Raw genomic sequence first — 16,194 nt, forward strand, 5'->3', positions numbered from 1 at the left:
CTTGTCTTCTTGATCATTGGAGTCAGCTCAAGTCTTGACAGTTGAAGATGCCCGCCACAAACGGCCATACAGTCCCCAAGATGACCTTCAAGCATCCCTTGGACCAGTTGAGCGCCGATGAAGTCAATGTTGCTCGACAGGCGGTCCTCGACGCCCGCAAGGCTGCCGTTCTCTTCCGCAACATCTTCACTGTTGAGCCCGCTAAGGCCGAGCTGGTCAAGTTCCTCGCCGCCGAGCATGCAGGGACTCTTACCTCCGAGACCCCCCGACCTCCTCGCCAGGCTCGTGTTCAGTATGACGTGGTCTTTGAGGACCGGAGCCATGAGTACATGGAATCAGTGATTGATGTCGCCTCGGGCAAGGAAGTCGACCACAGACGGGTGCCTCCAACTTCGCAACAATCCCTGACAGTGGATGAGTTTAGGGAGTTCAACGAGGTGTGCGTGGAATCAGAGATGTTTAAAAACGCTATCAAAGAGCTCAACCTCGACGAGAAGTTCGAGGTCGCTATCGATCCATGGCCTTATGGCGGCCCAGACGTCGGCGAGGTCGCCCCAAGGCAAGTGTCTATCCTCTACACACTATCCAGTCTCTAACCTATGGCTCAGGTATACTCAAGGTCTATGCTTCGCCAAACTACGAAATGGCAACCCCGATAGCAATCATTACGGGTTCCCTCTGCCCATCATTCCAGTGATGGATACCTACAAGAAGGAAATTGTTCGGATTGAACGTCTTGCCACTGGCGGTACTGAGGATGGCCTCAAATATGGCACAGCCGGCAAAAACGTCCTGGAACATTGTAAACCGGCTGAATACGTTCCCGAACTGCTGGATACTCCGCTTCGCAAAGACGTGAAACCCTTGAACGTGGTCCAGCCTGATGGGCCATCATTCACTGTGAGCGATGACTCTTTAATTGAATGGCAAAAATGGAGGTTTCGAGTTGGGTAGGCAATTCCCTGCGTTCACCTCGAAGTTCAGCACTGATTGAATTGATACAGGTTCACTCCTCGTGAGTGTGCCGTCCTTCATGACATCCACTACGACGGTCGAAGCGTGCTCTATCGCTTGAGCTTGTCCGAGATGACTGTTCCCTACGGCGATCCTCGACCGCCGTTTCAGCGGAAGCAGGCTTTCGATTTTGGAGACGCTGGCGCAGGTAGAGCTGCAAACAATCTTGCGCTCGGCTGTGACTGTCTGGGTGCCATCAAGTATATTGACGCAATGCTCGTTGACTCGGAAGGCAAGCCCTCAGTGTCGAAAAACGTCGTGTGTATCCACGAGCAAGATAATGGAATTGGTTGGAAACACACCAACTTCAGAACCAATCGAGCAGTGGTGACGAGACTGCGAGAACTGGTCGTTCAGTTCATCATTACACTGGCAAACTACGAATACATCTTTGCCTACAAGTTTGATCAGGCTGGAGGGTAAGTGGACATCATCCATGGGTGTGATTGAGTGCTTATATTCGGTTGCAGCATCACGATAGAGACCCGAGCCACCGGAATTGTCTCGGTGGTGAACATTGACCCTGGCAAGGTGAGCCCTTATGGCAACGTCGTATCACCTGGCGCCCTCGCCCAAAATCACCAGCATATTTTTGCCGTCCGGATCGATCCTGCCATCGATGGCCACTCCAACACCATTCTCACGGAAGAATCCCTACCGATTCCCATGAACCCGAAGACGAATCCGCATGGCAATGGCTACGAAATCGTCCGTAAGCCTGTCACCAAGTCGACATCGATTCACGCCTCTCCTTTCACAAACCTGACCATCAAAATGACCAATCCTAACAAGGTCAATCCTGTCTCGAAACGACCTGTCTCATACAAGTTCATTCCCACGCCGTCCCAATTGATCCTCGCTGACCCCGAGTCCGTTGTCGCCAAGCGAGCAGCGTACGCCCACCATCACGTGTGGGTCACCAAATACCGGGACAATGAACTTTTTGCAGCAGGAGAATTCACGAATCAATCACAGCTCGAGGTAGGTGGAGTGGCGGACATGGCTGCGCGCGACGACGATGTGGAGAACGACGATGTGGTCGTCTGGAACGTCTTTGGTCTTACCCACAACCCGCGCGTGGAAGATTGGCCTGTCATGCCTGTGGAGATTCACCAGGTCCATTTGCGTCCGGCGGACTTTTTTGAGAGGAATCCTGCCCTCGACGTGCCTGGCAACAAGAACATCGCCAGCGTCGAGGTTGGAAGAGAGACCAACGGAGAATGCTGTCACGCGAACGGGAATGGATCCGTACAGGCCGATCCGACCTCGCATCTGCAAGGTACAGGAAGCACGCCTGTTGCGGCAGTCAACGGACACTAGATCATGATAGCGTATAGACAATTGCACGAAACTAATTACGAATGAAAAGCAACAAGGTATCGCAGGAAATTAAATGCAAACAAAGCGCAAGACGAGTGCGTCCGGCAAGAATTATTCTACCTGTATGCTTCGGAAGGTTCAGGCTTATGAGTAGTGGGATCCAGATTGACAGTGACTGAGGCTTTCTAGATGCTCGAAATTCAGCCTTTGGCAGATCACTACCCAGTGGAGTGCCCCTTGTGTCAAGCGGCCAGACCACTCGCTTGTCTCAATAATAATGGTGCAGCATGCCTCCAGGCTGCGACTCAGAGAATCATTTAACGAGACCCCACGAACATCGGCTCGGTCCGAGTCAGCATGGATGGCCATGGTTCCCAAGGGTTTCCTACCAGCGTGCCAGCTCACCTGGTGGCGCGGTGGCGTCATTCAGTAAGTCGCCTGCGCTGCCTGGTTTCCCCGCTGATTAATTCTCGAGGTACCAGTTCGAGAACAATCTTCAGCGAATGACTATCTAAATCTTCTGCTGGAGGAAGCTGGCTTCTTCGTTATTCCTAATCTATTCGTTATCGCCACTAAATCACCCGCGATTGACTTGTCGATCATCCCCATCAACGAGACAAGATGAAGATCCAATATCGAGATGAGACCCTCGAGCTGGAGGATATTCCGGATGAAACCATTCGTGATCTGGCAACAAGATGCGCCGAAGGGATAGGCGCAGATGTCGAGCGAGTGTCTCTCTTTTTCCTTCCCAAACCCGGCTTTGTCAAGCATCCGTTCTCCGACCGCAAATTGGACGAGTTCCTCACGCCGACGACACGAATAAAGCTAGTTGGCACGCCCAATGCTGAGGTTAAAAAGATGGAGGACATGGGCGCGGCTACCCGAAGGGTGTCACGCCCGAGCGGATTCAAACCGGTCAAGGCAAACAAGGTCCGAGATTGGAAAAAGATCCAGGAAGAGACAACCTACACCTTCCACGCCATAGAGCCTCTACCATACCTACCAAACCCAGAAAAGAGCAGACGGTTTCTAGAGCGGCTGGCAAACGACCCGGGGATCAAAGCATCCATGCGGAAGCACAAGTTCACGGTCGGGCTCCTCACAGAAATGAATCCCGCAGAGCACACGACCCACGAGTCAAAGACACTGGGCTTGAACCGCAACCGGGGTGAGGTGATTGAGCTGAGGCTGCGGACAGACGCATATGACGGATACAGAGATTACAAAGTGATTCGCAAAACCCTTTGCCACGAACTGTCGCACAACGTCTGGGGCGAGCACGACCGGAATTTCTGGGAGCTCACGAAAGAGATCGAGCGCGAGGTAGAGCGCAACGACACATTGCACGGCGGGCATCGCCTCTCGAATGAGGAGTTCTACGATCCCAACGACACGTACGAGGCCGCCGAGCATGCAGACCATGGGGGCTGGACAGGTGGGAGCTATGTGCTGGGAGGCTCGAAGGAAGGTGATGGTGAGAGCGCGAGTGGCCTGAGTCGACGGGACATTGTGCTACGAGCCACCCTGGGTCGTCTACAGAAAGAAAAGGAGGCGAGAGAGCAACGAGATTCCTCTCCACCAGCATCTTAGTTAGTGTTGACTTTTGTCCTCCTTTGCGATAGCATGGTGTTGGTGGTCGGTCGTCTCTTGATGCTTGGGTATTACGATAATATTATATTTCTTCCTGAAAGTCGGTCCCTGGAGCTCCTGCTGCCACTATTATTATTATTATATTCTCCATCTACTTGTCGTCTTCTGCCTCCGTTTTTTCGGGCCCCGAACTGCAACCGGGTACGGATCGGGGTTGCGAGGCTACTCCAACTTTTCGTACAGGTCCTCCGTATTTCAGGAGTGGTTCTAGGCGCTTGGGCTCAGCGGACTCGGCCCTGTGGTCGCCCTGAATGCTTAGATTGGGGCTAGCTAGCGAGCCAAAGTCAGCTAAGTCTTTTGGCGAGGTGCAAGGCTCACCTGTCTGATTCAACCATTCTTCGGGGCTATCATCGATGGAGCGATGGAGGAGCTAGCCGGCCCCAGAATCCGAAATCAAGGTGCAGGAACTGGTTCATTTAGGGCTGGGGGAGGAGTACCAAGTAATCGTACCCGTCGTAGTGATGGTCCGTAGCCAGGATTGGCAGGGTTGGCAGCTGATGTACCAAGTAGAAGCCTCTAGGACCTTGACACGATCCGTCATACATATTATTGGCATTCCATGTTCGATGAGTACAAGTACAGGTTGCAGGTCCTCCTGGACAATCGTATGTATACTCCTGTGTGCCTCAGCCACTGGAAATTTGTGCTGATTCCGAAATTATCTGTCTCAGTCACTACCGTCGTTGCCTCCGTCTTGGTCATCGCCGCCTACGGACTTGTCCCGTCGGAAGACGCCCTTGTAACTTTGACTGCTGCAACGTTATCTCTCCCCTCACCCAAATCTTCCAGGGACGAAGACGTCACTTCCGCTGGCTGTTACACCCAGACAGGTGAATCACCCAGAGGCTCCGTGAAGAATACGGAGTCCCTTGTCATAATAATAAAGAGGAGCTCCTTCTGCTCCTCCAACCAGAGAAAGGTATGGTTGCACCCAGCATGCAGGTCCGCTTCCCGCTCCCGTCTACGTCTGCGTCTGCGTTTGCCTTTGCATGTTGAGTCAAAAAACTGTCCGGTTCGAGGATCTGTCACAACATGTCAGACTCCTCATCACTTCCTGCTTGATACTTCCTTTCGTTACCTCTTCCTACTGTCCTGTACCTCTTTCATCCTACAGCATTCTAGTCTTGTCACTTGCAGGCATCGATACTGAATGCCTCTGTTAGAAGGGTCGAGGCAGGCCTCGCCTACCCCGAATCCCAACTCTCCCGACCCTGTCCCTGCGGCCATCTTCAACCGTCGCCCCAGCGAACAGTTTTCCGATTTGGCTCGAGTCGCAATCATGACAAATGCATCTGCCTCTTCTCATGAGGGCGAATCCTTAAATCATGTCGCATACCACTCCAGTCTGATGCCTCCTCCCAAAACCGCCTTTGGCAGGTCCGCATCTAATTTGTCCACGCATAAACCATCGACAAGTACCTGGGGCAGAGCCTTGACGGACACTCCTGCTCCCAGTGCGCCCACAAGTCCGCAGATGTAAGCGCTCCGAGAAATCTTAAGAAAAATGCGACAGCCAGAGGCGCTGACTTGACCAGACATGCTCGAACCAGTTCAAACGTGTCAGGGTCAGCGACTCCCAAAATCCGTGCCACCACCCTCGATATCCCCGGGTTGACTAGATCCAAAGTCTCCCCGAATGGTCAAATATCAGAAAGAGATGTTGCAGCCAAGCTCATTATCATCATGGTCGGTCTACCCGCCCGGGGAAAGAGCTACATCGTCAAGAAGATTGCTCGATACTTGAACTGGTTACAGCACCCAACCAGGATATTCAATGTTGGAGATCGTCGAAGAGTTGCAGCTGGTGTTGGTCAACCTATCCCCGATCGAACGACTGCCGCACTGAGGGAATCTGTACGTCGAATGAGCTCTACAACTAAGGGACCTCAGTCTATTGTTGATCATGGAGAACTACTCCCACCGCCTGCCGTTGAGACTAAGATTCTCATTAATGGCGAAGTAACCTCATCTCCCATAAGTCCGTTACAAATGAACGGATCGACCAAGTTTGAGGATGATAAGAAAGACCCGATTCAGCTGTCTGGGCCCGAACCTATGGATCAGTCTGCGCAATTTTTTGACCCAAACAATACCAGAGCCAAGCAGTTACGAGAACAGGTGGCCCACGCAGCCTTGGACGAGCTCTTGAAGTACGTTCTTGAAGACGGCGGATCGGTCGGAATCCTGGACGCCACGAATCATACCCGGGAGCGACGTCTGTCGTTGGTCAGGCACATCCGGGAGCGCGACGAGAACATCAATATCCTCTTTGTCGAATCGCGATGTCAAGATCAGAACTTGCTGGAAGCAAACATGCGACTGAAATTGTCAGGTCCAGATTACAAAGGCAAGGATCCAGTGACAGCGTTCCTGGATTTCCAGCAACGTGTCCAACAGTATGAAAAGTCATACCAGAAACTAGATGAGTTCGAGGAAGAACACAACATGGCGTATTGCTCCATGATTGACGTGGGGCGGAAAATGGTGACGCATCAAGTCAAGGGTTTTCTCTCCATACAAACCGTCACGTACCTGATGAACTTCAATTTGGCACCGCGACAAATTTGGATCACCCGACATGGAGAGTCCATGGACAACGTCAATGGCAAAATCGGTGGCGACAGCTCGTTGAGTCCTAATGGTGTGAGATATGCTCAGGCCCTCGCCAAATTTATTGGGGTAGAATGGAAGGCATGGGAAGAGTACCAGGCCGAAAAACAAGCAAACACCCATTTTCCACCGCTTCCAGGCGACACGACACCGCCAAATCCGGAATATACGGCACAAACACTGCAGCAGCGGAATTTCTGCGTGTGGACGAGCATGCTGAAACGGAGTATCGAGACGAGCCAGTATTTCAACGACGAGGAGTTCGATATCAAGCAGATGCGAATGCTAGACGAACTCAACGCTGGATCAATGGAGGGCATGACCTACAGTGAAATTCGAGACAAGTTTGCGCACGAGTATGAGCTCCGAAAACGAGACAAGCTCCATTACCGGTACCCTGGTCCCGGCGGCGAGGGATATCTGGACATCATCAACCGGCTGGGAAAGGTCATCCTCGAAATAGAAAGAATGACGGACCACGTCCTGATCATCGGCCATCGAAGTATTTGTCGAGTTCTCCTGGCCTATTTCATGGGGCTCAAGCAAGAGGACATTAGCGACCTGGATGTTCCATTGGGTGTGGCATATATGCTCGAACCGGTAAGACCAAGATGTTTCCTACAAGTATTCTCTTTACTGACGTGAGACCTGCAGCGACCATACGGCGTCGAGTTCAAAGCATATCGATGGGATCCTGCCACGGATCAATTTCTCTATGAGCCAGACTATCGGATGAGGCGAGCTATTGACCCACAAGCCTGATGTTTTACCGTTCCCTCTGCGTGCCCAACTATGATACCCCTACCCGCATTAACCATGGCATATATCTATATAGACCATACAAAACCTTGGTGGGATACCGGTGGACTCGCACGGGCCTCTCCTGCCTTTCTGGACCATCGCACACTCAGACGATTGCTACGACTGGACTAATACTCTTTTCTTTTGACATTTGGCAGGCAAGATTGTTATTGGCACCACCGTCCAGATATGAGTCGCTTCAATTCCTGGGTGGACTAGTGATCAAGTTATTGGGGGAAAGGAAAGTGATTAGCGTACGGCAGATCTATTGCGTCTTAGCACAGGCGTTGGGGGAGTGCTTTCAAGGCCACTGGCCTCAATTGGGAGTCTTGTTCTTCTTCTTTCGTGTACAGCATGTCACCATATTTACATTGGGCAAGTCTGGTAGAATCCGTGTGGTTCGGGAAAAAGAACCAGGTGTATGTGGCAGGCAAGATAGGCGGTGGATCGGACTAGCCGAGAGCAAGGAGTTGCAGAGAGGGAGAAGGTTCTTTGATTGAGCGTGATTGAGTTAGCCGAACATGGCATACTAGTCTGGTTGCGGACGATCCTCGCTCTGCTTTCTCGCTCGTCTCTCTCCGGAAAGACGGGACCAGAAGTGCTTCTGGGACAATCCTTCAGTCCCAGGGCGTTCACCAATGGGAATGAAACCGGAGAGGGGCGTCTGTCATCTTTGCCACGAGTCTACGACCCGTTTGGTGCCCCTTAGTGAACTAGCGTTACAACCAATGTTTGCCTAGACGAATATCTGGCCAGCTGTGGATGGAGTGTTGCTGATTGTGTGTGACTCTCACTCACCAATGCAGTCAGTCTTGCAAGGCTTCGGAGTTAGTAAAAACTTGGATGCTGATAAGAGGGGTTGAAGAGTAATACTTATACATACAGTGTATGTGCATGTGTGTGTTATGTGTGTGGTGCCGTTGATCCGATCCACCACTCATTTTCTTTGGCTTTCGGAGAAAGGATGTGACATGCAGTCAGTCCCTCATACACATGTCCGTACCAAGTACTTATATTAAGACCGGCGCAGTGAAAGCTTGTCTCTCTTGTTTCTCTTGTCTCGGAACCTCACATCGCTCACTTGGTTCACTTTGCCCCTCACACTCTCATCTCGGCCGCAGCCCTCAGTCATTGACAGTCAACTGGTTCACATGGTGACTGTCGTCGCCCGTATGAGACGCCGCTCACTCTACACCACGTGTATCCTTCATCGCACCATGAGCATGATGGTCCAATAACACTAGGAGATGAGGTGTTTGTCAATCAAGCGTCCAGTAAAACATCACTACGAATTCTACGGCAGCTGTCTAAGGCAAAGAAGCCCCAGGCACTACGAACATCAGACGCCCCAAACGTGCCGGGAGAAATAATATTGTTTGAGCCGCATCCGCTGGCTTCGGGTGTGGGCCTCACTTCATTAATACTGCGATATCGCCAACAAGGCCGATACGGTACCGCCGAGGCCTTTTACGGAAGAGAACAGGCCATTCTGAGAGGAGCCGGACTGAGAAACACAAAGAGAAAACCACCCTTGTGGGTTGATCGTCGTTTCCAGGAAGGCCATTCTTCGTCCAGCCATGCCGACCTTGTCCCTCACCAACTTTAACATTGTCTGTGCCGTCCTCGGAGGATTCATTACTGTCTTTGGCCTTGTTAGTTACTTGTTCAAGGAGCGGTTCTATCTTTCCGAAGCACGTATGTTGCGGTCCCTTACTCAACCCGGTCAGATGGAAAGCTGATGTGAATGACAGTGATTTCTCTTGTGGCTGGCGTCGTCTTCTCTCCCAATGCCACCGACCTGATTAAGCCCCTCGAGTACGCCGGAGGCTCCGAAGACAGCCTGGACTACATTACCCTCTATTTCACCCGCCTCGTGTTAGGTGTTCAGCTTGTGCTTGCTGGCGTCCAGCTGCCCAGCCGGTACCTCTACACGGAATGGAAACCTCTGGCCTTGCTCCTCGGCCCCGGCATGTGTGGAATGTGGTTGTGCGCAAGTCTGCTTGTATGGGCCATGGTGCCGCATCTGAGCTTCCTGCATGCTCTTGCGATCGGAGCATGTGTCACGCCGACCGACCCTGTGCTGTCCAACTCGATCGTCAAGGGCAAGTTTGCGGACAAGAACATTCCCAAGCCATTGCAGAAGATTATAATCGCAGAGTCAGGCGCCAATGATGGGCTCGGATACCCGTTCCTATTCCTGGCGCTCTATCTGATCAAGTACACCCAGCAGGGAGGCGCAGGCCAGCCTGGAGGAGCATCAAAAGCCATGGGATACTGGTTTGGGGAAACATGGGGGTACACGATTCTGTTGAGCGTTGTTTATGGCGCCGTGGTGGGCTGGCTTGCAAAGGAGCTCTTGCACTTTGCCGAGGAGAGGAAGTTTATAGACCGTGAGAGTTTTCTCGTGTTTGCCATCACGCTTGCTCTCTTCATCACAGGCACCTGTGGCATGGTTGGCTCGGATGACGTCCTGGCTTGCTTTATTGCCGGGAATGTGTTCACTTGGGACGACTGGTGGGTTTCTTACAAAATCCCACAGGTATGCATTCGTTAACTCGCTTACCAGGTTTCGGCTCGAAACTCAGGATGACTCTCTCCAACCTACCATCGACATGCTACTCAACATTTCGGTCTTCCTCTGGTTTGGCGCCATCTGCCCCTGGGCGTCCTTTCGAGCAAACCATGTCATTCCAATATATCGACTGATCCCATTGGGAATTCTCATCTTGCTCTTCCGCCGCGTCCCCGTGGTGTTTGCCATGCACAAAAAGATCCGCCAGATTGAAGAATTCCAACAGGCTGCATTCGTGGGTTTCTTCGGCCCCATCGGGGTGTCGGCCATATTCTATCTCTACGTCAGCATTGATTTCCTGCGGCAGATCACGGTGGACGGGAGGGTACGCGAAGATGCAGTCCGGCTCGAAGAAGTCATGAGAGTGGTGATTTGGTTTCTGGCGATTTGCAGTATCGTCGTTCATGGCCTGTCCATCCCACTGGGCAAGTTAGGTTATCATCTTCCACGGACCATGTCTCAAGCTCTTAGCAGTGAGAGGGACGATGATGAACCAGATATCCACATGGGCCGTTCGCCTCATCGCAGATCAACAAGTCAACTGCGACACAGGAAAGGCCATGGTCATAGGGACAGGTCTCGTCGCCCAAGTCCCGTATCGTTTATGATCGGGCAGGGAGGCACAACGAGATCAACCACCATGGATCTGGAGAGTGCTCAGGAACCTGCGCGACCCGTCCGCATTATTGAAGATACGCCTAGATCAGGGTCCCCGGTCGTGGCTGTGACGGGTTTGAGGCAGGGAGTAGATGCCGGTGAACAGCTTGGTAGCCTGGAGACAGAGCCAGAGGAACCGCGGCTTTCTCAAGCAATGAAACCTGCTGGTGAGGTGAAGACGGATTGATAGGCGAGTTGCGGCTCAATGAGCCTCATGATTCTCGCGTGGCGTTCTGGAAGAGCGCGTTGTTAGTGTTGTTATTTCTAGAGAACCACCGCACCAGATGCAGCAAATAGAACTGTGGAAATAGTAATAATCAGATTTGGTTTTCAATTACTCTTTGCATCGCTTTGCTCTGTGAAATGAGAGAAAGACACTCTGAGCAGGTGAATGAGAGGTACATCCCCCCAACTGCGCACCCCCCCTCCCCTTTTGGCCCCTCCCACGACCACTGCACCACCACCTCAAACATCATCTCCACCTCTTCCCCTTGCTTGTCACTCAAACCAAACCTCCCTCAACAAGTCGAGCCATACGCTACCTTACCAACTACTCCTAGTCGATCAAAGAAACCAGGTGTGTACATCTGTCATATCCAATACTCTCTTTCCCTTCTCTGCAAGGAGCAAGACCACGCAAGGACCAGAAGTCCCTTGCCGCCGCAGTCCCACCCTCCCCCGTCCTGGACCAATGCTGCCTGGCTAACTTCATGCAAGGACTGTCTTTCATGGTATCCTCGTCTCCCATTTCTCGCCTCTGCACTCTCAGTCGCCAGGTCTCTCATCAATCAATCTCATTCCATACTGTTTAAAAGACAAGGACTGGGTTGGACTAGATTGCACAGCCAGAATTCATTACTAGTCGAGCACGCCTTGCAAACCGATGCAGATGCGGAGTGTTCGTCCTTGACCATCGGCGTCCCACCTTCCTACCATCTTCACCCGAAAAGTCCCATAGATCACGCTGCCTCGGTTTCGGCTGAGCCATCGTGTCCTGCACCATCTTCGCCGCCGAGTTCCAATGGCGCAACCTCCGCAAGCCACTGATGCTTCACGCGCGAGTCCGAGCTTGACAAGCCAAAATGCCGCCGCTGGAGTTAAAAGGAAAAGAACAGCGGAACGCAAGTTCTACGCCGTGAGGCAAGGGAAGACACCTGGAATCTATGACACATGGACGGAGTGTTTGGGACAAGTGAAGGGACACAAGGGGGCTGTGTGTATGTGGAATCGACTGCATTCCAAAGCCTTTCCATTCCGTATTGACGTGTCCTGCAGTCAAGGCCTTTCAATCTCTCCATGAGGCCCAAGCTTTCATGGACGGCAAAATGCTCTCAACCGCCAAAGACTCGGGAGAGCAAAAGTTCTACGCCGTTCAGAGTGGAAGGGTTCCAGGGGTCTACACCGACTGGATACAAGCCCAGGCTCAGATCCGGGGGATCAAAAAACCCAAGCACAAGAAGTTCAATACCCGAGCAGAGGCAGAAGCGTTTGTGGCAGCGGGTGCCAAAGCTAACGGTGCCGAACCTGGTCACAGCGTTACCTCAGAGGAGGAGATCCGCCGCTTGATAATCCGCAATTCGGCGCCAGGGTTGCAAGTTAACGGAACATATTCTCCGAAAGACAAGGAGGGGAACCCTTACCCGGTCGGTCGGGGGCCTCTGCCACCGGGCGCTGAGGATGGATATGATCCAAACGTCAAGCTGGCCCAGGATGGCACCATTGTCAATCGAACTGAGGAAGAGAAGAACAAGACCAAAATGATGTCCAGGCAGAAAGACTCTCCAGGAATGCTTCGCATCTACACGGACGGCTCGAGTCTGAAAAATGGTCAAGCAGGTGCACGGGCAGGCGTAGGAGTATTTTTTGGACCCCAGGACCCAAAGTATGCCAACTCCTCATGCTCCAAATCCCAAGCCAAGCCAAAGTCCAAGTCCAAGTCCAAGTCCAAACCCAAACCCGTGCGTTACACCGCGTCCAAAAAGCCACAACTTGTTTATACCATGGACTGGGCAGCCCGGGAGCGCGGCTCGGGCGATGGACCAGCCAAGAAACGGCAGCAGGCAGGCGAAGAGGACGACGATGAAGCCGAACAAGAAAAAGAAAGGCTAACGAATTGGCGTTATAGAAATGTTTCCGAGGCACTGAAAGGCAGCAAACAGACCAATCAACGGGCCGAGCTGACTGCCATCTTACGAGCACTGGACATTGCACCCCGGCACCGAGAAGTCACCATCTACACAGACAGCAAGTATTCCATTGATTGTGTGACGAACTGGTACCGCAATTGGAAGAAGAACGGCTGGGTCAATGCCAAGGGGAAGCCTGTAGAGAACAAGGACCTAGTGATGGATATCCGAGAGAAAATCGAAGAGAGAGAGCAACTTGGCAAGGTCACGTACTTTGTATGGGTCAAGGGCCACATGGACAACCCGGGTAATATTGCTGCAGACCGTCTAGCTGTACAGGGGGCGATGGCCGCGAGAGGGCTTCCTGATGGAAGAGATGAGGAAGAAATCAGAGGAAGCGCTGCGGTGGGCGAGGATGAGCGGGAAGAGGATGAAGAGGCCGCGATATTCCAAATGATGGAGTCAGCTATGGAGGACGAGCTCGATGCCCAGCTCGACTGACCAAAGGTTCAGTCTGAGAAGAAACCGAGAGCTGGCCACGAGGGTGTCTATCGACGGTTCGCAGCCTCGCCGGGTAGATCATCGACGAGACTTGGTTACCTGCCTATCCAGTGATGCTGATGGGTTTCTACGAAGACGGACATCCTTCATTGCTTGATCCTCGTACTTGTGTCACCACCCAGTGTGAATGTACTCTTTACAATAACCACACCATCAATGAGATCTTGACCACTCGAGGCTTCGATTGTGTGTGATTGCTGTGCTGCTAGAAAAAGTGAGGCTTCCGTTGCCCGGACTGCGTCCTTGGCTCTCCTCCTTTGATCGTTGTACAACATCCATAATAAAACCACAATGCAATGACCTGCTTCCTTCCAGCAAACACCATGTCTTCCACGGCACGATACCGTATCCAGCCTCGTTGGAAAAAAAGGGGCATCGACTCACTATTGTAGCCGATATCGCTGACGACATCGGCGAATCTCCGTCGCGATGGATTCGTCCTTTTGCCCTCCATAATCGGCACACGGCACGCAGACTGTTGCGCGCGCACAGTCATGTCGTGCTCTTTTTCCATCGTCTTCTCTCCTGCCTTCAACATGTCCTTCTCCCCTCCACTGTGCGACACTATACGCCTTGGCTCTGACCCTACTTTCCTCCGAACATGCCCTCGACTGCGGCTGTCCGCCAACGTGCCGCAGAATCTGCCCTCCACGACCAGACCAATCTCCTGGGGACGAGACAACTCTTTATCGTCTTCTCTTCCCTAGCTTCGGCCCTGTTCATCTGTTATGCTGACCAAAATGGCATTGGGACCATCCTCCCGACGGTCGGGCGCGACTTCAAGGCCACGGAAACCATTTCATGGGCAGGTACATCGTCGCTCATCTCCAACACCTCCAGCCAGATCATATACGCCCGCTTCTCTGACATCTATGGAAGAAAGCCCGTATTTCTTTTCTCGGTAGGCATGCTTGTGTTGGCAGACATTCTGTGTGGAGTTGCCCCGGACGCTTCGAGTTTCTACTTCTTCCGGGCTCTCGGAGGCATTGCAGGGGCGGGCATCAATTCCTTGACCATGATGATCATCTCTGATATTGTCACGCTGGAACAGCGAGGGAGATGGCAGGGGTTTCTGGGTGCTGGGATTGGTGGTGGCAATGCTGTAGGTCCGCTGATTTCGGCTGCATTTGCGCTGCACCAGACATGGCGAGCATTCTTCTGGTTTCTTGCTCCTTGCGGTGCCATTGCTGGGGTGATTGGATGGTTCTACCTTCCCTCCACCATGCCCAAGGGGAACGCGAGACAGCAATTCAAGCTCATTGACTGGGGAGGAATCATCACTGCTACCATTGCTATCGTGCTGATCCTGATCCCGCTTTCCGGGGGTGGCTCATACTTTGAGTGGACCTCGCCAATGGTCATTTCCATGTTTGTCATCGGCGGTCTGTCCCTGGTGACCTTTCTTATCGTCGAGTGGAAGGTGGCTAGCCTGCCCATGATGCCTCTGAGCATGTATACCAGTGCACCAGTGGCGGCCATCCTGGTCCAGAACTTCTTTTTTGGCATGGTCTACTATTCCAACCTTTACTACCTCCCGTTGTATATCCAAAATGTGCGAGGGTGGGATACAACAATTTCAGCGGGGTTTCTGGTTGCCATCAACGTCCCGCAATCGCTTGTCAGTACCTTGTCTGGCATCTTCATCTCTCGGTACAAGCGCTACGGCGTCGTGATCTGGACGGGATTCATCATTTGGACTCTGGGGGCTGGACTGATCTGCAGCTTCTCGCGAACAACGCACCCCGCGGTCATTGCAGTCATACTCTCCATCTCCGGGATTGGCGCCGGCTGCATCTTCCAGCCTGTCCTGATCGCCCTGCAGGCACATTGCTCCAAAGCGCAACGAGCGGCAGTCGTCTCTAACCGAAACTTCCTGCGCAGTTCCGGGGGCGCTGTCGGACTCTCCATCTCAGCACAAGTCTTGCAGAGCTCTCTTCGGAGAAAACTCCCACCTCGACTGGCGAGCTATTCGCACAACACGTTTGCGCTCCCTCCCCTGAGCGGTGCTGATGAGGACGCAGTCAGAGACGCGTACATGGGCGCGATTCGAACTGTCTTCATCGTGTCGGCACCCATGGTCGGCCTCTGTCTGGGACTGTGTCTCTTCATCAAAGACCGCGGCCTGCAGCGACCGGAAGAGAGGGAGCACGCGATGATCGCGAAAGCAGCACCAGCGGCAGTGGCTGATGGCACTCAGGAGGAGATGCGAATGAAACAAGACCCACAGCAGAAACAGATGTCGACTACTGAAGACAACGCTGAGCACTCTCTTACAATTCACAGAGAGGATCAGCCGGAAGAAACCAGGATAGACGTGTCACCGACTCCAGCTCCAGTAGTATCACCCTCATCAGCGCCGTCAGCACTGATTGATCATGATAGACAGGAAAGAGGATATCCCAGTAAGCAGTCATGATATAGTTAGTGTATGTACTCGGTACAGTACGATAGAGACCAAGAGAACATAGATCTATCTTATTCGTGAGGGCGGTGATTCTCCGAATGCGCCATCCAATTCCGAGTGCCCCATGAGGCCTGATGCCTGATGCCTGATGCCTATCAGCCTAGCCCTGACATCTACTGTACGTCCGTTATCCTAACTGGTAGTAGAAATCTCCCCGGTCGTGCCACCGATTACCACCACCATCACCACCACTCGTACCGAGTAGAGTACACAGAGATTCGTGCGCGTCATGTCCCAAGGGGGCTTGCTTCACCCCAAGGAGGTCTTTGGGGGTTGCATCTATCAGGGACAAGGACGGATTTGTACGAGTACGCTAATTTACCCAAAGGAAGACATTAATATCAATAATAGTCCTCATGCTCGCCCTAATGTGGTTAGCCTCGCGAGTTAAATTACCTATACCCAGGAAACCGGGA

At 52.5% G+C, this 16,194-nt stretch overlaps 6 protein-coding genes across 6 annotated transcripts; all 6 read left to right on the forward strand.

Annotated features, from left to right (window-relative positions):
- Nucleotides 1-47: 47 nt before the first annotated feature.
- Z517_05830 (uncharacterized protein) lies at nt 48-2,334 on the forward strand (the record flags this gene model as incomplete). Its single annotated transcript, XM_013427572.1, has 4 exons — nt 48-565; nt 609-950; nt 1,005-1,433; nt 1,485-2,334. The coding sequence occupies 4 exons, from the start codon at nt 48-50 to the stop codon at nt 2,332-2,334; spliced, it is 2,139 nt and encodes a 712-aa protein (XP_013283026.1).
- A 621-nt stretch (nt 2,335-2,955) lies between these two features.
- Nucleotides 2,956-3,927, forward strand: Z517_05831 (uncharacterized protein; the record flags this gene model as incomplete). Its single annotated transcript, XM_013427573.1, has 1 exon — nt 2,956-3,927. One exon carries the CDS (start codon nt 2,956-2,958, stop codon nt 3,925-3,927), a length of 972 nt encoding a protein of 323 aa, XP_013283027.1.
- Nucleotides 3,928-5,137: 1,210 nt separating this feature from the next.
- On the forward strand, nt 5,138-7,359 carry Z517_05832 (uncharacterized protein; the record flags this gene model as incomplete). The annotated part of the gene is made up of 3 exons (XM_013427574.1): nt 5,138-5,463; nt 5,523-7,197; nt 7,252-7,359. The coding sequence occupies 3 exons, from the start codon at nt 5,138-5,140 to the stop codon at nt 7,357-7,359; spliced, it is 2,109 nt and encodes a 702-aa protein (XP_013283028.1).
- Nucleotides 7,360-8,975: 1,616 nt separating this feature from the next.
- On the forward strand, nt 8,976-10,814 carry Z517_05833 (uncharacterized protein; the record flags this gene model as incomplete). The annotated part of the gene is made up of 3 exons (XM_013427575.1): nt 8,976-9,093; nt 9,150-9,912; nt 9,965-10,814. 3 exons carry the CDS (start codon nt 8,976-8,978, stop codon nt 10,812-10,814), a joined length of 1,731 nt encoding a protein of 576 aa, XP_013283029.1.
- Nucleotides 10,815-11,648: 834 nt separating this feature from the next.
- Nucleotides 11,649-13,254, forward strand: Z517_05834 (uncharacterized protein; the record flags this gene model as incomplete). Its single annotated transcript, XM_013427576.1, has 2 exons — nt 11,649-11,844; nt 11,903-13,254. The coding sequence occupies 2 exons, from the start codon at nt 11,649-11,651 to the stop codon at nt 13,252-13,254; spliced, it is 1,548 nt and encodes a 515-aa protein (XP_013283030.1).
- Nucleotides 13,255-13,915: 661 nt separating this feature from the next.
- Z517_05835 (uncharacterized protein) lies at nt 13,916-15,730 on the forward strand (the record flags this gene model as incomplete). The annotated part of the gene is made up of 1 exon (XM_013427577.1): nt 13,916-15,730. One exon carries the CDS (start codon nt 13,916-13,918, stop codon nt 15,728-15,730), a length of 1,815 nt encoding a protein of 604 aa, XP_013283031.1.
- Between the last annotated feature and the right edge of the window lie 464 nt (nt 15,731-16,194).

Source organism: Fonsecaea pedrosoi (assembly GCF_000835455.1).
Source record: "Fonsecaea pedrosoi CBS 271.37 unplaced genomic scaffold supercont1.4, whole genome shotgun sequence".
In the NCBI taxonomy this organism is placed as follows: domain Eukaryota; kingdom Fungi; phylum Ascomycota; class Eurotiomycetes; order Chaetothyriales; family Herpotrichiellaceae; genus Fonsecaea; species Fonsecaea pedrosoi.